This window comes from Adiantum capillus-veneris, chromosome 22 (genome assembly GCF_014529385.1).
Source record: "Adiantum capillus-veneris isolate H3 chromosome 22, ASM1452938v2, whole genome shotgun sequence".
Taxonomy (NCBI): domain Eukaryota; kingdom Viridiplantae; phylum Streptophyta; class Polypodiopsida; order Polypodiales; family Pteridaceae; genus Adiantum; species Adiantum capillus-veneris.
In genome coordinates this window covers 89348175-89370373 of record NC_140952.1, presented here as the reverse complement: position 1 = coordinate 89370373, position 22199 = coordinate 89348175, and the positions used below count along the sequence as shown (strand labels likewise).

At 42.8% G+C, this 22199-nt stretch overlaps 1 protein-coding gene and 1 pseudogene across 1 annotated transcript; one reads left to right on the top strand and one right to left on the bottom strand.

The window, feature by feature from the left end:
• The first annotated feature begins 6868 nt into the window (after positions 1 to 6868).
• LOC147429765 (uncharacterized) lies at positions 6869 to 10968 on the top strand (annotated as a pseudogene).
• A 1983-nt stretch (positions 10969 to 12951) lies between these two features.
• On the bottom strand, positions 12952 to 16676 carry LOC147429764 (uncharacterized). The gene is made up of 7 exons (XM_086495422.1): positions 15732 to 16676; positions 14389 to 14861; positions 13886 to 14014; positions 13629 to 13757; positions 13407 to 13547; positions 13174 to 13323; positions 12952 to 13087 (listed from the first exon to the last, which is right to left on the bottom strand). Exons 1-7 carry the CDS (start codon positions 16674 to 16676, stop codon positions 12952 to 12954), a joined length of 2103 nt encoding a protein of 700 aa, XP_086351548.1.
• Between the last annotated feature and the right edge of the window lie 5523 nt (positions 16677 to 22199).

Genomic DNA, 22199 nt, shown 5'->3' with positions numbered 1-22199 from the left:
CCCATACCTTTCTAACATACATGATCAAAATGCTCTAACTCCAAAACCTTTTTAATTTCTTGCATGCTTGCCATGAGGAAAAGATGCATTCGTCTACATTCCAAATCTGCACGATTCACTAATGCTATGCATTTTAGCCATCTTCAACTAAGAAAACCTCTCAGACAAGATCTTGGATTTGCATAGTTTTTAGCCTCTCTACATTAGCATGTCCAATACACTTATGTTAGATGTTAATATCTTCAACAAGTCTTGAACCTTGTGCAAGCACGATGGCTTTTGTCTTAGCAATGTTCACATCAGGAGGGAAAATTTAGCCTACCTTTTTACCTTGTATAGTGAGACTTCCATGATTTTGATATTCTTATGCATACAAACAATACCACTTGGCCATGACCTACAAACCATGCATGCTCTACTAGTCGGTGAATGGACACCAAGTTCTTTGTAATATTGTGCACATGAAGTACATCACCCAAATACTTCACTTTTCCATCTATCAAAGACAATGGCATATCAACTGTATGTGCAACAAGATGTAATGTATCATGAAAAGACTCAACATAATTGCAAATATTGCAAGTCCTTAAACCACTCACTATGGCTGGTCATATAATTTGATGCACCCAAATCCATTCCACATATTATTGTCACCACATTTTGATAAATTTGCAAACATAGTATTATCATATGCTCCATAACAACCATTCTTTTCGGCTCAATGGCCCTGTTAGTAGCTGCATAATTGTTTTATGTCTTCTTCATAGACAATCATGCCCAAAGTGGTCTTGAATATACGCACCCAATATCCCTACCATTATTTTGTTTTATTTTGGTTTGCAAATGTTTCTATGACATCTTTGAATCCCCCTACCTTGAAAATATTTTTTACCACCTACATTTTCTCTTACATCGTTGATTGCCTTGATTCTGGTTCCCATGACCATGACCACCTCCTTGACTTGCACCAAGCGCTCTACCGCTACCAGTATTATGATAAAATACTTGTTTAAATGTAAATGCTTCTTGTGAAGATGATTCTTCACCAATGTTCTTCCCTTCTACAATCAGTAAGATACAAGATTTATGAAACTCACCCAAATATGAATAGAGGTCTCAAACTATTCTACGTTAGTCTGGATCATTGTGGTTCCTCAAGTCACCTTGTCATCCTTATCAACACAGATACCAACAAATGCAAGATATTCTCATATGCCTTTAATATTTAGAGCATAATCACTATTAGTGTGACCTTATTCTGCATTATATGCAACTATGTCTTCAATTGCAACTTTCTTGTCTTGATGTTAGACACATCTAATAAGACCACATTCACACATGCCTCCATGGGGGGATTAGCATCCTATACATGTAATGGAATTGTCCTATTAACTTGAGAGTAGCGTAAATTAAAGAGAGTACTTTTGAGAAACTACTTTGTGAGCATAGCGGGTGAACATAATTGAAGGTAGCAACATAAACATAGAATTTATTTAGCTTGGCATGAACAAGACTTTTGCAAGAGAGAGAATTTAGAGAACATGACAGCAGTAGTTGAGGACCGGATTTATGTGGAGTCGGTCCCTCCTCCAAAAGGCATTTGTATTATAGTTTCTTCCATCAAGAGAGACTTGTTACAATCCAATAGTTGTGTTCCTTGTGACGTAGGTGATGCAATGAAGATGAAAAGCTTCATGCATCACAAGCATAAAATAAACTTTGTGGAAAGCATTAACTATCCCAAGCCTTAGTCCCAAGACCTCAAACACCTTCAAAGGTTGAGAGAGCTAGCAGGAATGAGGGTAGGGAAGAGGCAAAAGAAACATTTCATAGGCAAAAGAATTAGTTCCTCACTTATCATCACTCTTCTTGCTAGAATACATAATAGCATAGTAATGAAGATGGAGAAGATGGAAATCTTAAGCATTGAAGCATGGCTCTTGGTTGGATTTGCATTGCATAGCCAAGAGTGTTGGTGTAGGCTCTCAACCTCTCTACTTGCTTGGAGAAGGAGAGGGAGCTCTGAACTTTGCACTTCACACAATGAGAGTTTGTGTAAGTGTGTGTGGGAGAGTATACCCTCAAGCCTTAAAAGCTCTTTCTCATAAATGCCCAAGACTCGTTCATCTGTATTGAGCCTTCGGATCTCATATGCTATGGCATGCCCTTCTTGAAGCAAAACTGCTCCAAGGCAATCATCACAAGCATCACATTGGACCTCAAATGGCTAAATTGGGTGATTTGGAAGCATGAGGACTGGTTGGGAGGTAAGATTCTCTTTGAGCTTGTCAAAAGCATTTTGCTCCTTAGCAGTCCATAAATACTTAATGTTCTTCTTTGTTAAGTCATGTAATGGTGCTGCTATTTGAGAGAATTTTTCTTTGAAGCATCTATAGTATGCGCACATACTGATAAATCTTCTTAGCTCATTTAGACTCCTTGGATTAGGCCATGCTTTTATTGCCTCTAATTTTGATGGATCCATACAGATACCATCTTGAGAGATATTATGACCTAGGTATTGAATCTCTTGAAGGAAAAGTTTGCCTTTCTTTTGGTTGAGAAAAAGCTTGTTCTCCCTTAATGCTTGAAAAATCACTTGGAGATGTTGCTTATGTTCCTCCAAAGACTTGGAGGTAGATGATGATATCATAAAAGAACACTCCAGTGAATTTGCGGTAGGGTCTAAAGATGATTGAATGTGGTTGGTGCATTAGTCAAGCCAAAATGCATGACTAGATATTCATAAAGGCGAAACGTTGTGCGAAACGGGTCTTTAGGATATCTTCATCCACTATCCTTATTTGATGATAGCCACTTTTAAGTTCAATCCGACTGAAGTAGGTAGATCCTTGTAGCTTAATAGATCTTCTACCCGAGGCACGGGAAATCTGTTTTGAATAGTGATATGGTTTAGTGCTCGGTGATAGTCCACACACATACGGTATGTACCATCTTTCTTTTGCACAAAAAGAATTGGAGAACAAAAGGAAGAGGAGCTATGCATCCCTTTGTCTACCAATTCCTGTACTTGCCTCATGATCTCCTCTTGTTGAGCTTGAGAAACTCAATAAGGAGGCTTTGTTAGGCAGTGATCTTCCTAGAAGGAGCTCAATGTGATGGTCATCATCCCCTCGTTTTGGAGGTAGGTCCATAGGGATATCATTAATGAACACATCTTAAATCATTTATTTTTTTTTTACAAGTCTAACTCTTTTGATTCCTACCATTTACATTTGACATAACATTAGGATCTTTTAGGGACTCTTTGACAAAAATCATGTACGCAAAAATTGAGCTCTTCATTGATTTATCAAAAGCAGGAGGATTTACAAGTGGTATAGTACGTCTACAATCACTAGCATCTATATACATGTTCTTTCCCCCTGTAGGTGAAGTAGATTCTCCTTTCAGGGAACTTTAGGTTGGCAGCCATGCGATCAAACCATGGCGCCCCTAGGATAGCATCCTCATGTTGGACAAGAGAGATAAAAAAGTCTTCTTTGTCGGCATAGCTTTGGACATGGAGCCTCAACTTCCCAATCAAGGGAGTAATGGAGGCTCGCTATCCCATGAAAGTAGTGTTGGTCGTTACAGCATCTCCCATCTCAAAAGCTTGATTGCCCAACTTGGTGGCCAACTCTGTTGATATGAATTTGTGAGTAGAGCTAGGGTCAAACAAGATCTTAGAAGGCATCATGCTCTCTTACCTTTCCCCAAGCATAGGAGAGAGGTGCACCCTTGAAATGAGCATCCTCTTTTGGAGCTTTGAGGAGTCTCATTGCGAACATTCTTCTTGGGGCAAGAATGATAACCATGTCTTTGCTCCCCACACTTAAAACACTTATGGTCCTTGCGAAAAGCTTCAAGTAATGAGATAACTAACAAACATGGGTGCATCATCATTAGCACTTCATGTGCAAAATCAAAGCTATCAATGTTCATTCTACTCTCTTGGTTATTGTCATTGTCAGCCATGTTAACAAAATTTTTGTACGTACTTAGAGTATGCTTTGGCAATTCAAAACCTTAGTTGCCACTCCTCTTAGCTTTTGAAAATTGTCTCTTAAGTTTCTACACCCACAGCTCAAAGTGGTTAATTATAGAGAGTAGTGGAGTGGGTCTAATACTACAGAATTGTTGAGGGCTAGATCTTTTTGGACTTCTTATGGCTCAATAATGGTAAAGCCATAGGCAAGTCTAAAAAGATTCCATTATTAAGTCCAAAGCTCTCGAGGTGTGCACCATATCCCACATAGTGGGCTCAACAAAATTGATAATAAATCCCAATCCCACTTACTCTAATATAAATAACAAAATCAACCATTTAAAAGCTACTTAAGGAACTCTCTTCTTAAGCAAGAAAAGGGAAACAAATACTCTCATACCGATGTAATGGAATTGGGCTATTAACTTGAGAGTAGCGGAAACTAGAGAGAGTACTTTTGAGAAATTACTTTCTGAGCATAGCGGGTGAACATAATTGAAGGTAGCAACATAACATAGCATTTAGTTAGCTTGGCATGAACAATACTTTTGCAAGAGAGAGAATTTAGAGAATATGACAATAGTTGAGGACCGGATTTTATGTGGAGCCGGTCCCCCCTCCAATAGGCATTTGTATTATAGTTTCTTCCATTAAGTGAGACTTGTTACAATGCAATCTTTGTGTTCCTTGTGACCTAGGTGATGCAATGAAGATAGAAAGCTTCATGCATCATGGGCATAACATAAACTTTGTGGAAAGCATTAACTATTTCAAGCTTCAGTCCCAAGACCTCAAACACCTTCGAAGGTGGAAAGAGCTAGCAGGGAATGAGGGTAGGAAAGAGGAAGAAGAAACATTTTATAGGAGAAAGAATTAGTTCCTCACTTATCATCACTCTTCTTGCTAGCATACATAATAGCATAGTAATGAAGATGGAGAAGATGACAAGCTTAAGCATTGAAGCATGGCTCTTGGTTGGATTTGGATTCCATAGCCAAGAGTGTTGGTGTAGGCTCTCAACCTCTCTACTTGCTTGGAGAAGGAGAGGGAGCTCTTGCACTTTGCACTTTGCACTTTACACAATGAGAGTGTGTGTGAATGTGTGTGGGAGAGTATAACCCTCAATCAGGCCCCCTACTTGATTTGGTCGTCGACGCCCCCCCCCCCCCCCCCCCCCTTCCCCCCTTGTAGCTCATGCTTGAAGCTCATTGGACCCCTCTAGGCGTAGCCAATCACAAGCAACAATCATAGAAAGCAACAATGATAGCCTTGGGACAAGTGTCTCCCTTTCCCTTTTGAGAGAGAGGGCTTGATAAATGCTATAACAATTAATTAAATTAACTAAATTATCATTGGACCCCTTGGGTGGCCAACCAATAGGCTTTAGTCACACCATGAGGGTAACCTAGCTAGGGGCTTGACATGTGTCCTACTTGCCTCCTGGGCAAGGGGTGCCCTTTGGGGGAGAGAGTGGTCAAGCAACCATCCCCTCTTCTTGCATGTCTCGCCCCCTCCTTGTTGGGATTAAAAAAAAAACTTTTGTGCCACCTCAAGCCTCTCAACCTTGGGCCTAGTTCTCACCATAAGCTTGGACTGGGTTCCCACCTCAATTACAACCCTACCATCTCAAGCATGACAAGCACCTCAACTCATCAAGCACTTCAAGCATCTCAGTCCATCAGGCATGATAAGCACCTCAAGCTTGGGCCGGATTCCCACCTCAAGCACAACCCTAGCTTACCTAAGATCAAAGGACTTTTAAATCTAACTATTGGAGGTCTTCAATGAAGCTAAACCTAAGGTCTTTATGCTTCATTTGTTAGCCTTGCTCTTTGATAGACCGTCTCTCATTTGGGGCCCTTTACCATTGACCCGTGTTGAGATAGATCGATAAGCACATGTCTATATCCTAACCCTTGTTCCCGTTTATTCTCTCACATTAAATGATCAAATAAATATGAGAAAATCATTTGGGTTGGTTGGATATTTGATTTTATGACAATACATGACCACTCATGGTATTTGCATTGTGACAGATAATTAATGAATGACCTTTTGTGCTCCCTATTTCCAATCTTTGAAAGCTTGCACTTATTGAGGAGTATGAGTCATTATGTACTTCCAAGCGTGTATGTTGTTCTTTTTGTCCGCTTCTTAATGACTATCATGTGGATTTTATCACATGTTTGCATAATATTATAGATCTTTATAAAACTTGCAAGGCACCAAAAATACTCTATATTTGTTACAAATTACGACGTGAATATGTGTACAGACCCATACAACTTTTCTACTAAACTATTGGCTTTGCGCCTTCTGGTCGCACAAGGCCTGCAACGCCTTGCTCCACTCTCCGGCGTTTCTTTGAGCCCGGGCCTCCTCGTCCCTTGCTGAGGATGACGATGGGGGTTGGCTGGTCATGATGAGGACGAAGTTAGGCTCTACCCATGCATGGCATATGACATCGCAGCAGCTCAGTGGACGTCACTCATGCCCCCTCCATCTTCCTTCATACAGCGCGGTCGCATCGTCAATGCGCTCTTCCTTGAAACCCTTTATTCCGTCAATTTGGGGAGTTGGTAGGCGCCGCCCCGAGCCTTGCCTGCTTCTTGTTGTCCCCCATCGAGTCATACGGTGCCCCTCACCACTAAGGGGCACGGGAGCTTTAAGGAAGCTCAGGCGGTGGGATCAAGGGCGCAGAAGTGGGGCGCGGTGATTGATGGCATCGGGGGGCTACACGTGGCAAAAAAAAAGTAAACTTGGACGGGTTTTGGTAAACGGGGGCGCCGGGAGGTAAACTCGGACGGGAGGGTGACGTAGACAGGAAACGTGGAGCGAATGGGCTGAGGTGGAGTCCCAGGTGGCAAATGGTGGGCCAACATGGCATTACTTTCACGCGAGCATCCCGTTTTCAAATTTGCCCTCGCGGGAATGCAGGGTAATCACAGATAATCGGAGGTGAGATGAGAGCAGGAGAAGGGGAGGCTGGTATCTGAGACAGTAATCAGATGAAGACTCTGTAGGAGATTGGAAGCTCAAAGGCAGCATGGATTTGAACCAGGTAGTGTGTGTGAGTGTGAGTGTGTGTGTGTGTGTGTGTGTGTGTGTGAGAGAGAGAGAGAGAGAGAGAGAGAGAGAGAGAGAGAGAGAGAGAGAGAGAGAGAGAGAGAGAGAGAGAGAGAGAGAGACAAAGAGACAGAGATGTTGTGTATTAGATGCCTCCCATCGATTTAATCGAAGACCGGCCATCGAGTGGATATTTCAATGGTGAAACAACGACTGAAGGAGAATCGTCAGATGACTGGCCAATCAACGAGGATAATGGCATGGATTACTAGCCACAGAACAATGGAGCTAGTCCCAGCTCAGTTGCATGTTGGCATTCGCAATGCTCTTGGGTTGCCTTAGATCCGTCTTCATACACATCAAAAACATTTTTCTCCTTCGACGAGATGACATACTCCTTAATGGCCAAAGATTTGGGAGGGACAGAGACCATGTCACTAGCAATGCTTCAAGCGATCGATGTTCGGGGATTGTTTGATTTAAAGAAGTGGAATAGGATGAAAGACTCCTTGATGCTTTGTCCAGGTATAGGGCTGGAAATAGGCTGCCTGCACTTGAAATCTACTGGCCTAAAGGTTGCCTTTATGGAAGATTGGGCACATATTGTTCATGCAGCCCATTGCCCTTTGACACATGACAATCATCTTGGAGTGGCTGCCACTCTCAAGGCCGTCCAGAAGGAATGGTGTACAGACAAGAGACAACATGGGTTGCCTCTTGATTACATAAAAGACTCAATCACTGCATGTGGATGCTTACTAAAAGAGAAGATTATTGATTGTGATGTAGCTGCGATGTCTATTAGTAGCAGAACCGCAAATTGCCCAACCTCTTCAATCGAGACAACAACATCTCAAGTCGAGCAACAGTTGACAAGAATCATGATAAAGCATCACACACGGCTGGTCCTAGTCAGATCTTCAAAGAGGCATAGAGCATATAAGTGGCTACAAGAATACATTTTCCATCGAGGTGGAAGCATAGATCGGAGAGGTGCGGATAAGCGGCGACAACGAAAGTCAAAGAGGTGTGGGTGCCTATTTAGGCTGGTGGTTCAACACTGTCATGATGGTGATAGGGTGACTATCACAATCCATGGCGATCACACCGGGCACATACCTGGCTCACGTGCTGACCTTTACCACTTGCCGATGCATTCAACTGTAGTTGCATGCTGTATGGATGATTTGTTTGATGTTGGGATGTGCCGCCATGTCGCCAAAATGTCGATCTCCAAGGAAAGGTTTCACATGGCAAATGCATCTGAGCTGGATCGTGTAATCTACAGATTTTTTATGATACCAAAAGAGGTGCAAATTCTATTTCATCAAATGTGCACTCGTGGTACTTAGCTTGCCATTGGAATTTCTAAGAAGCCTTTTCTCTACTGAGTTTTGATAGCATTTGATCCAACATTTTTTTTGACTGTAGGTAGCTCTGTAGGTACTGAATGGGGTGCGATGCTTGCCGAGGCTCTACGTTTGCAAGAATTGAAGAAGGTAATACTACATTCTCAACTTCTTAAGCTGGATGGGTGAGCATGCATCCTCAAGTATACTTCTCGTATGGACAGGTAATCTTTGTGCAGCCTTACAGTCCCCAAAACCCTGATGAGAACAAGCGGCCATTCATCCTCCTCATTCAAGACGAGTGGATGCTACAAGTCGCTCTTCGTTTCTCTCGTCGGAACTCATGGGCCGTGGATAGCACTTTCAAGATAAACATTTATGGTCTACCGCTCTATGGTGCAGTCTTGCCAACCAAAACGGCATAGGGATTCCGATATGGCTGATGTTATGCATCAATGATGTGGGTACCAGCCAGGAAAAGGTGGCCCTAGAGCTCACGTTCAAGATGATCTTTGCAAGGTTAGGTGACGTTCGGCTTGTAGCCATTGTCATTGATAAGAGCTAGCAAGAGCTCGAGGCCATCCTCAAGGTTGTGGATCAAGATTCTTTTTGCTGGAGAGAAGACGAGGATGGAAGGCGGCAACAAGTCGCATGCAAAGTTTTGCTATGCTGGTTTCATGTCAAGAAGGCATGGGTTGAGAACCTATTGCCCCAGATAGCTGGTCATTTCTTTGATGTGTTCTTTGTGCCAGCTCATGTCTACAAATTGACTCTCATACTCACATGGCGTTGTTGTGCATAGGTCCCTAAGGACAAGTGCGATGATGTGTACAATCGCATGTCAAATTTGATGCATGCAATAAGTGAGGATATATTTGATGCAAGGTGCGATGAGCTATTGCAGGTGTATCAGGCACATGAAAATATTTGACGGTATGTATCCACTGGCTGGTGTGGTAGCACATGCATGTGGCGAAGCCGTTGACCAAGATTCGGTCGTCTATTTCAGCATGGGAATGTGGATACTACAAACTTGGTTGAGCGATTATGGCAATATGTCAAGTATACCTTGCTAAATGCACAGATAAAAAGGTCTTTGTTGGTCTTGTTGAATGCATTGGTGGGAGATTCAGTGCATGGGACATATATTGGGGGAACACTTCTCGAATTCTTCAAGCAAAAGCAGGAGATTGGTAAGAGCGGTTCTCTTTCGCTTGAGAGTATGCCTTTGCTGTTGCCAAATGTTGAGCTCATGTTGTTTCAATTTGACAACCGTTCAGCTGATTCTGGGCGTTTTAGTCGTTTTGGATCAAGCAAGCAACATACAGCCAAGCTAGCAGCAGGCGAATCGATTCTTAAACGATTTGAAGCAGATCCAAGCACCCTCGAAGTGATAGAGGAAGGACACATGCGATTCAAAGTCCTTAGCACTACTTCGGCCTCAAACTGGTATCATGTGAGCATGCAATCCAACTACTGCGATTGTGTGGATTGGGGATCAGAATGTAAGCATCTATATGGCCTTCGACTGATAATTGAGAGGCACTTTCCTCATCTTCACGAAGTTCTCCCCATCGTAGATAGCGTTCAAGCTTTGAGCCATGTGGACCTACAACCCATAGTTGGAGCAGGGGAAGATAATATAGCACTAGAGCATGACAATTTTGATGTAGCTGAGACAGTTGTCAACAACATAGACAATGAGATTGGTAGCTGCATCTATGACATGAGAAGCATGTTGGAGAGTCTAGAAGAGCAGTTGGTGCAATGTGATAGCTCTTTGAAGCCAGCCATACTAATGCAACTAAATCTTTCACGAAATAGTCTCGCCGCCTTGATCATCCCAAAGAAGATTGAGCTACCAACAAAGGGCTCGATCAAGCAAGTCCAAGCACACGTTACTCTAACTCGACTCGGGCATGGGATGCCCGTAGAAGCAAGTGGAGCCAGAAAGGAACAGGTTCTCGAGGCCGACATGCCACCATCTAAAGGTCCAACTACTGGTGTTTTGCGACACAAGCATCAGCGTGGACGGAGTCGAGTCCGCTTTCAAAGAAAGCCTCGAATACATTGTACTCGTTGTTGCAGCAAAACTCTCATGCTCGATCCATTGGAGAGAATTTCATACCATACATGCCATGCCCTCCTTCCGTTATTGCTCAAACATGCCCCAGGTGGAGCAGAGTCAAGTTTGCTTAATCGTCATGTCACCCTCTTTGGTGAGAGCATCCAAAAAGGGATGATTGTCTGTTGCAAAGCTAGCGAGGTTCCCACAGAAGAGAGAAGCTTCACAATCTGCTTGCTTGATGGGTCAATACTCGAGGCAGTCCTTGCGTCCCAGCAACGAATGGTTCTCTCTACATGAGAGACATGTAGCTTTTTTCTCCCTTATGCAGTCTGCTGGGCTGATTTGATTACCAGTTTGTGAGCGTTCGGCAGGCACTTGTGAGCCCATTTGCAACTATCTTTGGACTGATTAGGTGGGTTGTTTTGGGAGCAAGCTGTGAGCTGATTCCATCTGCAGACTTCCAATATGTTTGGTTGATGACTATTTACCTTGTTTAGGCTATTAGGCCGATCTTTTTGGATGGCATCTTGCTTGATCGTGCGTGAGCGTTACAACTGGGTTTCGAAAAGTTATTCTACCAATGTGAGTCATGAGCTCATTTCAGCTACCAACTTGATGCATTTCTCCTGTAAATTGTGTACGATCTCTATGGACTACGACTGCTCTAAGTGGATGGCATTGAAACTGACCTTTTGTGAGAGTCATGGATGGGTTGTTGCTAAATGTATGTCTTGTTTTCCCAGCCAATTTTTCTTATCCGATTGTGTACGATCTCTGAGCACTAGGGCTGGCCTAATTGGATGGCATTGAGGCTGATCTGATTTCTCAGTTGATTTCACTTGCAAACATTTAGCGTTTTTGGTATCTGAGTATTTACAGTTTTTGGTATCCGAAGCATCAATGGCATTTATGGCATCCAACAATTTACAGTTTCTGGGTTAGAGGGTTAATTTCCTTTTTGATTTTTTGATGTCTTTTGGATTCTTGCCATACATGCGAGTGAGTTGTTTTGCCGCCCATATATGAGGTGTGTGCCGCACCAGAGATCAAGACATTTACGGTCGCCGACTATTTACGTTACTGGGGATGGAAGGCTGATGTTTTGTTTGACCATTCTTGGGCACTGCGGCTGGTTTCCCACTAGATTTGGTGAGCATTATGGCATGTTTGAAGCCGGTTCATGCTTAAGAGGCTGGAGAAAGTGAATGCTTATTGCAGTGACTTATGTTGGGCAGCATAGACCCTTGCAAAGAGTGGCTCCTTCGTATACTTTCACCGTATTTTGACCATTCAAGGTGCAAGGTTTGAGATGTTTTTCTGTTAGGCTTTGTGTCATAACCATGTAGTGAATAATGCCTTTGCATTTATATGATGCATTTTTCACTCACCAATGCCGAGATGAACTTTGTGCTGCATCATGGGCTTGTAGCACTAACATCTTGGCGACGAACTTCACTCCTTGGTTGCACTATTCATATGTATAATCAATATTCGTATGCATAATCTAGCCATGCATTTGTTTGATTGGTCAGGTGACAATTTAATCCATTGAACAAAATAAATACTCTGCCAATGCACACAAATACTATGTATCATCCTTTAAGTTTGCAACCACAATGTGCCTACATGGTATGCCAACAAAGGGTTGTCAGTTTGTCATTTTTAATACAAGCACCTTTTCTTTTCCGAGGATACATAAATCTACCAAAGATAAATTTGGAAGTTAAGAGTTGCTATTCTCTATGAGCAATCAGATTATCAAAACATTACAAAGAGAGAGGGAGAGTTTCAATCGTTGACATTCTGACAAGAAAGAGATTCCAACAAATGTACACAAAACTTAGCTACGACGAGCTTAAAATGTGTTCAACCTGCTTGCTAAATGTGAAGCAAAGGAAATCCATATGTGTAAACTCAACAAACACCCCACTTGGACTACAATAAAGGCTATGACAATGTCACGCTCTCACCACTCATGGAGCTTCTCAACACCCACAACGCAATCCAAGCCAACAACCACCCTTAAAGAGATATAAAAATAGAATATACGCATGCTCCAAACACCTTAGCAATACTAACAACCACCAATAACATCTCACCACAACACCTAAGCCGAGTCATTTCAGCTGATTCAAGTTAACCACATTCATGAATGGTACCAACACATACCACAACCCATAATGAGCAATTGTAAATTGACAAAATAACAGCACTACAACCGATCAATTGACAATGATATTGAAACGTAAGGCTGATCATTACGTAGACTTAATTAAAACATCCAAAGGGTGTGCACATTGCGCATAAATGCGTAGCTAGGTAAGCCATCCACCAAAAAAAACATTCACTTAGATCCGCTCAAAACGGAGGGTTCAAAATCCATAAAGTACACCGTTGTATAAGTATAGTGTCAATTGAGTTCATATGCTGGATATGCTCCCAAAACACCAGCCCCCAAGCGTGCTATTGCTCATGCGTCTCTAGACCTCCGCCAAACAACGTAAGCACCAATCATGCAGCTGCACCCTCAGAGTGCATACGTCCACATCCTCGAACCAATCCTTTGTAAACCAATGTCGCCCAGGCCTGTCTTCCAATCCACCTGCAATCAGTTCCCTGCTGAACAGTGCCATATGTTAGTCCATGCAATGAACCTCCCTAGCAACCTGTCGACACTATTACACAATGTAGCATGATCTCACCTCATGATCCTCATGACATAAAATCCGCAATCGATCGCATTTGTCTGTTGAGGCACATCCACAACTTTGAGCTCAATCTCTTCCTTGGAATCAGCCAAAGCACGTCGAATATCGTTGTCATGTACAAATTCTGCCAGGCTTCGAAGGCCACTAAGGCACAACCATACAAAAAACCAGGTTAGGTGAATTTAATCACATCTGTTGGGCACAACAATCACATGATGAAAACCAACCTTTGCACTTGCTCTAGGCACTCGAAAGGGTTTGTCAAACCCTTGAGGGAATCAAAATGAATCAGATAGTGCTTCTTGCCAGGCAATCGGAGGAGCCTTGCTCCCCTATTCAGGTAGAGAGCAAAAAGAGTCCAGTGATGCCTTCAAGCACACATTGTTAGTGTTATGAATGAGAAGTAGTTTAGAATTCACCATACAAAGCATTATGTCACCCTGAAATACCTGCAAATGACTGGCGAGAAGCAAAAGACCAGCTCTGACATGTCAACACCGCTAAATTGCCGCTGAAGAAAACTGGACAGAATACGTCTCTCCATCGTAAACCAAAGCGAATCGACAAAGTGTACTTTCCTTAGGATGGTCGGAGGCAAGGTGTGCTCCATCCACCTGTGCAAAGATTTCAGTTTCCAGATTAAAACACAGGAAATCCTATATGTGCGTATAGCCATTTACAATGATCAGGGCAAGAGAGAACTTACTGGCCAAACAAGTCAATAGTCCTACTACTGGCCTCGCCACGCAATATGTCAGTTACTAATCGCTGATCTACATTAACTGATAACTTGAACTGGTCTGAGGTGAAAGTAATGCATGCAATAGAGCCAAGCCTAACATGCGATAACAATCAAGGCTTAGCGTGCAAGTTTTATAGAAGAAGAAGAGGCCCAAAAAAACAGCAAGCAAACAAACAGTAAGAACTGGCTCATGACTTGTACCCACCTGGCAGCTGCGATGTTTCCTCGTGTCGTGACAACCCTACCTCCCCCTTCTTCCATAACTCTTAACTGGCCATTTTGTATGGAAAAATTCAGAGACACATGTGTGGTTGCCGCTGCACCAGGTGGGGATGAGACATCAACAACAACCCGGGTCTTCATTGACGAACAAATTTGCAGCTTTGGTCTATGTTGTTTCACAATTCCCTACATGGTTAAAAGAAGATTTTATGCCAAATCATTCGAAAAAATTTGACACCCTAAACCTGCCAAGAATAACAACCAAATAATGCATGCCACTTCTGCAATTAGGAAGATGTCCCACTACCTCCTCGTGCACAAGATCAACGTTGAGCGTCATGGATGCAAACCGGCTAAATGTATCTGTATTTGCAGCAGGCACCTCCTTTGTGTCCACAATCTCAAGAGACAGTGAGGGCGGTGTATCTCCAAGCCCAAGGGAAGTCGAGTGAGCGGAGTCCTCTTTCGCGTTGCTTGCTCCCCCCTCCTCCTCCCTGCATTCCTCTTTGTCTTCTTGGCCATCTTTATCCTCCTTGATGTCTTCATCCTCCATCCACTCATAATGTCCAGCCTCTTCATCTTCTCGGTCCGACTGAAAATCATCTGCATCCTCCTCTTCTTCCTCTAGCTCCTTGCCCTTGAAGTTGTCCATGGGATGGCTATCCTCAATGTCATCTATCATGACATTTAACCAAGGAGGTAAAACCTTGAGCCGCCTCTGCATTCAATCACCAAATAAAACCACAAGTTAGTCCCCCATTGAACCCAGCATGTTTAAATGAATGTAGCCAAAAAACCAGCACCAAATAAAACCACAAGAAGCCTGTAAGAAACAAGCAATTTTACATAAAATGATTTCAATCAAGACGTCGAGAATTAGTTTAAAATCCCTCCGAAAGCCACCGGTAAACTAGGACAACTACCAGCAAACAATGCACTGCCTTGTAAACTAGGACGAAGAAAGCAAACATGCCTCAACCACAAGTAATTAATGCATTGCCTTGTAAACTCGGACCAAGAAAGCAAACATGCCTTAACACAAGTAGTCATAGACTTCATCGGGCCTAAATTGGCCATTCAAATGGGATCTAGTGCAATGTGAATCTAAACTGCTCTCAGTAAACTAGGCCTCTTTTGGGCAGAAAATCCACCTTGAACTAGGATGCCACAACAAAGTGGACCATGCAAGCAAACATGCCACAACAAATGTAGTAATAAGCCATGCTGCAATAATATGTAAACTTGGTAGATTCGCCATGATTTTTTCAATAAACTAGGACAACTTCTAGCAAACAATGCACCTTAAGATAAGCTGGGACTAGGCAAGCAAACATGCCATATGCCTCAACTCATTAATGGTAAATGGTTTGCAAGGATAATCTCCAAGGTCATTATGCCTAAATCATCCATTTAACGGGAGAAATCTCAATGTGGACCTAAACCCGTCTCAATAAACTAGGACCGCATTCGGGCAAACAATCCACCTTTAAGTGAACTATGACTAACAAAGCAAACATGCAACACCAAATGTAATAATAAAGCATGATGCAATAATATGTAAACTCGAAGGAGTGGCCATGGCACTCACATTCTTTTCATAGCCTTCGTCGATTCGCTGCTGGATGCGATCCATGCGCTCTTTTGAGGACGCGAGGTAGGTTGCCATGCGCTCTTTGACAATCTTCTCAACAAAATCTACCTTTGAGACTCTTCTAAACTCAGGCCTGAGCTTATCCCACTTCTCAGTTGCTCGAAGATGATGAAGGCGCTCTGTTTTTTTCAGATTTAATGCAAACTTCCTATCTCTATCCTCGAAGCGCATCTTCGCTTGCTTGTGCCATTGTGCATTGTCTCTTGCATTTGGCGGTTTTGCTCTTGAGCCCAATTCAGCATTGGAACGCCTACCTCCCTTGCGAAGGGGAATGACCACATCAAGCCCATGCTCTGTCTTTAGATGCCTCTCCATCCGCAATCGAACCAACTCAAAGTGGAACTGTTGAGGGCAATGATCGCTCGCCCGACATTGCCGTGCAAGCCTTCCATCAGGGAAGAAGACCTCAACATATGGCAAGGGTTCAACCATGGCAGAGGATGCACCAATGCCTCTATCTCCTTCTCCCTTCAAAGAATCCATATTGTTTTGCGCTCCGTCGCCCACCGTCTCGACACACGGCTGATCCCTCTTGCCTTCACCAACTTTTTCTTTATCAAGGTTCTTTTTTTTTGCCTTAGCTCTTCCAACCTTCTTCTCATCCACTTTGTTTTCATTCTGATCAGGCTCTTCAAACATGCCTTCCAACTTCTTTCTTAGGTGCGGATTCGCTAATTTTGGTGTCTCCACTTGGGCCATATTGCATGAGCATGGAGAAGGCTGATTCTCCGTTTGCTTTAACTCCTTCTCCCTTAGCCGAGGGCTACAACGAGGAACTTTTATAGGCGAAGCCTCCCCCGTGCCCCTCCCGAGATCTGACCCATGCTTCTTTCCAACTAGATTCTTTGCCTGCGCCTCTTGATGTGGCCTTCTTGGCGCCATAATTTTTCCTGTGGGGATCACCATACAATGAACGTTTTATTGTAAGAAACACCAACAACCATTCATCATAGCATGGCAACATGCTTGCAAGCACCATAACGGACAAGTAGGACGACTCATGTTGGCAAAAATATGTATGAAGCAGAAGGCATCGGGACACAACTCTCTCTCTGTCTCTCTCTCTCTTCCACACACACACACAAACCTGTTGCCCGGTTCTCTACAAAATTGTTGTTGTCCGTGGGCTCATAGAGAGAGTGTGTGTGTGTGTGTGTGATGCAACATGACAAGCAACAGACGATAAAAACATATTTTCTTGGAGGTGGTTTTGGGGCGGTGTCTCTCTCTCTCTCTCACACACACACACACACACACCTGGTGATCCCGCCTACCGTCCCAATATGTACCTGTGCCAAAATCTCCACCTGGCTCCAATCTTCGTCTGTGTAGATTGGTCTAGAGGCCCCAGATGGCTCGTCTAACGCAATGCAGGCCCTCCCCTAGGCCCTCTCGCATTAGCTAGCAGCAAAACTCCCTCTGCTTGAATGCCCTAAACGCAGTCACTCACCCCCCATCCTCGGGATTCCATCCGCATGCATGCAACATACGAGATATCATGAAGTGCAGGCCGCCCACCTCAGCCCACCCCCACCACCATTTGGCACCTGGGACTCCACCTCAGCCCATTCGTGCCACGTTTCCTGTCCATACCACCCTCCCGTCCGAGTTTACCTCCCGGCGCCCCCGTTTACCAAAACCCGTCCAAGTTTACTTTTTTTTGCCACGTGTAGCGCCCCGATGCCATCAATCACCGCCCCCCACTTCCGCGCCCTTGATCCCACCGCCTGAGCTTCCTTATAGCTCCAGTGCCCCTTAGTGCTGAGGTACAGCGCCCAATATTCTCCTTGCTTGTTGTGAACCTTGTCACGGGCTCTTATCAAAAGTTGTGTGGCCCGCCCTTAAAACATCACCAAGAGCTGGCCAATTGGGAATCCTGCAGAGGAAACGCGCTTCAAATCTTCATGTAGCCTTTGCCAGACAATATTGATTACAGAGTCTTTCTGCAATTTGCTGAATGTGACGAGTTTCTCGGGCCTCTAGAGATTTACGACTCGTAGTGGGCGATAGAAGGCTGGAAACTCTTGTGGTGGTGGTTGTGAAGCGAAGAGTGCGATTGTTGCAGATATATTTGACGGGGCAGATTTACTCCGGTTTGAGGAGGACCCCCATGTTTTGTTTTCCTACAAAATTGACTCTAATGAATGGAGTGTAGTGAAAACAAAGTTCTCAGCAGATGTATATGATGAAATGGGTGGAGAGGATGGGTCTTTCTAGCTCAAGTCAAGTGGTTGTCAGGTATTTTATTTATGCGAGCTTTCAATATTGAGCTTTTACAATTGGAACTGTTTTTTTGAGCTTTTGAATCGTGATTTTACACAATGATATCTTTAAGTATCATTGTGTAGTGAAAAAACTTAAAACCCCATAGTACAATCCTTCAACTACCAAACACTTTTTAAAAATATGGAAGCAAAACAATGCTTATGCAAAATGAAACTTTATAAAAAAGCACCATTTGTATGTATTTATAAAACATGATTCTCAAAAAATTTGCCAGAGTCTCCTTTGTATAGAGACCTCTTCATATAAAAAACTATACACCCTTTCTTGGGCTCCCACATGGGATTTTCTTCACATAAACTCTTATTTCCATCACTTTAACGATTTTGTTATCTCACAAACATCAACACACAAGCCAATGGTGTCAACATAATCTAACTACATAGGAAAGTTTCAATCAAAGTCATCTCCACATCATGTGGCCATCATGTACCAAACAAGCACAAAAGAAACATCCAAATGAAATGCATGAAGCATACCAAAATACCATGTCAATGTCATATGGCTACGATGTACATAAAAACATAAATCAAAACATCAAGATGTATATTGTTAGAATAGTATTTCCTCAACCAAGTGTGCATCCGCAATCGACATCTTACGGGTCCACATGTGTTGGACGGAGCGACTCACACACCAATGAAGTGCATGCAAACACTACCTAGATCAACATAATGTCAATCGAGGACACAGATGACACGATAAGCACACGGAGGAAATCTCTTAAGCTTGTCAGGCTGAGACCATCCTACACATACAACACTCTAGAAGGTCAACTAAACCACAATCAAAAACCTCACTGCTCTCAGCTACACCACCTAGCCACATACACACATACAGGAGGTAACTCACCTAATCATGGAAGATTCGTACGAAACTTAAGGAACACCATCCCCTCACTAGGATACACCTGTCCCTAAGCTTCTACACTCAAAACCCTCGCTCAAAACCCATTGCGGAAAACGCGTAGGATGACAGAGCAAATTTTTGAAAGTGTCCGAAACTAAAATTTATGAGTACCTATGCGTAGCTTATGTCGCCACGATTCTATAGACTACTAGAACGCAGAAAACAGACATCGTTTGATACACTTACGGCCACAAATAGCTTGTAGATGCGTCGGAGTGTGCGCTTCGTCTTGCGTGGAATGCTTGGCGTTGTCGCGTAGCTCTCCTCGAGCCTACAGCAATGGTGGAGTCGGATCTCCAATGTATTGAGCAAGCCGGGCGCAGCGAGAGGATAAAGCTCACGCTCACTCTCTTTCTCTCTCACACACAGTAGATCGCAGCACTAAAGTTTTGATTATGAAAAAAGTCTTCTTTTACAAAATGACCTAGTTACCTTATATACTAAGGCTACCTTAGGTTTAACAAAAAATGGGGTTGAAAGGGTCAAATGGCTTTGTATTTACAATCTGGAAGTTCCATTGCACCCCGGCTTCTGAAACTAGAATAACTACTCATTACAAATGACATTTATAGCCATAATCCGCAGCATATCATAACTCGCAAAAGATAAGACTTTGGTACGAAACTTGAGTTATGTCATGTTGTTGACCCAGCGGTCAAAATTCCCCCCTTCCGCATTCATGTCGTCCCCGACATGACCTGATTGTCGATGGTGATGTGTTCTTTGTTGTCGTTTTGGCTTTATCTGTTGCACTGCTTGTAACTTTGTCGAACCACAACAAGAACTATGATCCATTAGAGCGGACATCGATCATCATAACCATTCATCCTTTGAGATCCTCTGATTAATTTTATGTCTGCTCTTCTTCATTGGGGACTTCTTTGTTCCTGTGCAATCATGTTGTTAGTGTTGTCTGCAGCTTTGTCATTGTAGGCCATTCTTCGACTCGCCATTGAGGAGAAGTATGCTATGATCTAAAATTGGTGCTCCAATTCATTTGTCAATTGATTTGAGTAGCATTTTCTTATTGTTGATGTAGAAGGAATATGTACAAGAGGATGGTGATAGGTGTCTTTAGATTAGGGTCTAAAACCTGGATGACCAAAGGAAAAAAAATCGGTGGGAAAAAAATGCCTTTGGTATACGCTCTTATTGGAGTTGAGCAGTTGAACGTAAAGTACATGTTCATGAAATGTGAGTGCGTGGGTGAAACACGGAAAGAGTGTCCGATGCAAGTGCCAATTATGGGACACTCTATATGGATATGAGAAATTTGTCAACAAAAGCATGCAATGTGAAAGAAGGAGATGATGGGTGTTTCGAGGAATAAATGTATCACGTGTGACATCAAAAGATGTCTCAATAGCTTCCACCTTTCCAAGAAGGGTTTTCGATGTAGAAGTTTCTCCACTCGTATCTCACTATGCTCAGTACGTGAGTGTCTTTTGGACCTTCTCCTTCACTTCACTAGACTTAAGTACTTAAACTTCGACTCTTTTGCTCACCTATACTAGCATGAGCGACACAACGTAAATATGCTCAACTCTTCCAGCTTGAGCAGTACCTATAATAACTAAGACGCTTAGACCACAGAGAATATTACTTGAAGCTTTGGGACTAACACCTCACTCATTTTGTGGCTTAGCTACTCGACTCTGACTTTTATGACTTGTCGGTTGCATGTTAACACTGCTTTGTGACAAGTTCTTCCGCTGTTGTAGTGGCTGCTGAGACATACTTCGTGAATTTTCATCGTTTTCCTGCACCTTCTTCTCTTTGTAGTGATGAGGCCTCTCGTTAGTCTTTTCTTCATGTGGATTATGGATTTTTTTATTTTTTCTTAATAATCAACAAATAAAATCTTTAAAAAAAACTTAACAAAAGAAAAATCATTCAAATAAAAATCTAAATGCTATGTACACTATACACATGTCCCTAGGGGCTCATATATAATTTTTGTCCCCATACTCCTCTGTAACACTACTATGAGGGCATATACTCGAAATTTCGTCAAAAATTTATCACAATAAAACGCAAAAATTCAATGCATCTCACAAAAAATTGCCCTCTAATAGTCATAATGTTGGGTCCGCATTCAGAATGCCTCCCCCCTTCCTATTTGGAGTCATCCTTTACGACAGGGTATCGCAAAGGGTATGTGTTGTGCTTGGGCAATTAAAAGTCGTGCCTATGCAGGCCTTGTAATGTAGCCCTATTATGCATACACAGTCAATGCATGGAAAAGATTTATGTTGTGCAAGATGTGGGTATAAACAATTTGCGTATTGGAATTTGTTGGCGAGGCTTCCTATTCTAAGGAATGCAATGGTCTTTGAAGCTCCTGTATCGTTGCTTGATTGAAGCGACTTGCTCTCTTCTAACTGTACTGTAATCGTAGGAAGAATTGTAAGAATTCAAGCGGCGATGCACTAACAGCAGTTTTGTTGTTCTTCTTTGGGACCCATTTCTTTGCGATTATTGGTTGTTTTGTTGCTGTCTCTCGTTTGGGAACCCATACTTGCCCGTGCTTTGTTTGTGTTTGAAGAGACTTCTTTGGGATCCACCTTTTTGTTGTGTGAGTCAACAGTGGTCTTTGCTTCAACCCTTGTACGCTTGGTTGGTGATGGGATTCAAGCTTTGAAAGTTGATAATGTGGTTGTTTTGGAATCCAAATGAATTCCTGACTTTTTCGTGCTTGAATCATCTTCTTTGGAGCCCAAAACTGAGTTGTGAAAGCTTGCGACTTTGTGATATTCTTACCCGTTCATGCACGCTTTCCTTGTTTTTGTTTTGGTGTTGGATCTTGTGATTTGTCATTAGAGATCTTTGTCTTCTTGATCCATATCTGTTTTTGGCCGATCTGGCTTTTTGGTATCCAAATTTGTCGAGCTTTTTGGCTTTGACCTGTTGTCCTGTTCTTTTGAGCTGTCATGGTTGTTGCTGAAGGGGTTGGTGATAGTGATGGCCTGAGTTGATGATAGGGGATGTTGTAAGATTCATCACTATCGCTACTATCCTCAGCAAGGTTGACTTCTTGTACTTTCCCTTGATTTTTTGGTTGGTAGTGGAAAGTTACTGTCTGTTTCCTCGTTGGTGGTAGTTTCTTAGAGGACTTTTCTAGCCCATTGATTAGAGCATTGTTAGCTCATTGCTCTGGTCGTATTCCTCCTAGCTGAGTCTTTGCATCCTTATTAGGAGCCATGTATGAGGATT

Bases quoted from the DNA above. Each gene is read 5' to 3' on its own strand.
- LOC147429764 (XM_086495422.1), bottom strand. From the start codon at position 16,676: ATGGCGCCAAGAAGGCCACATCAAGAGGCGCAGGCAAAGAATCTAGTT. The intron at 13,758-13,885 runs GTAAGTTCTCTC...GACCATCCTAAG, and splicing joins ACTATTGACTTGTTTGGCCA to GAAAGTACACTTTGTCGATT. The intron at 13,548-13,628 runs GTATTTCAGGGT...GTGTGCTTGAAG, and splicing joins TTCTCGCCAGTCATTTGCAG to GCATCACTGGACTCTTTTTG.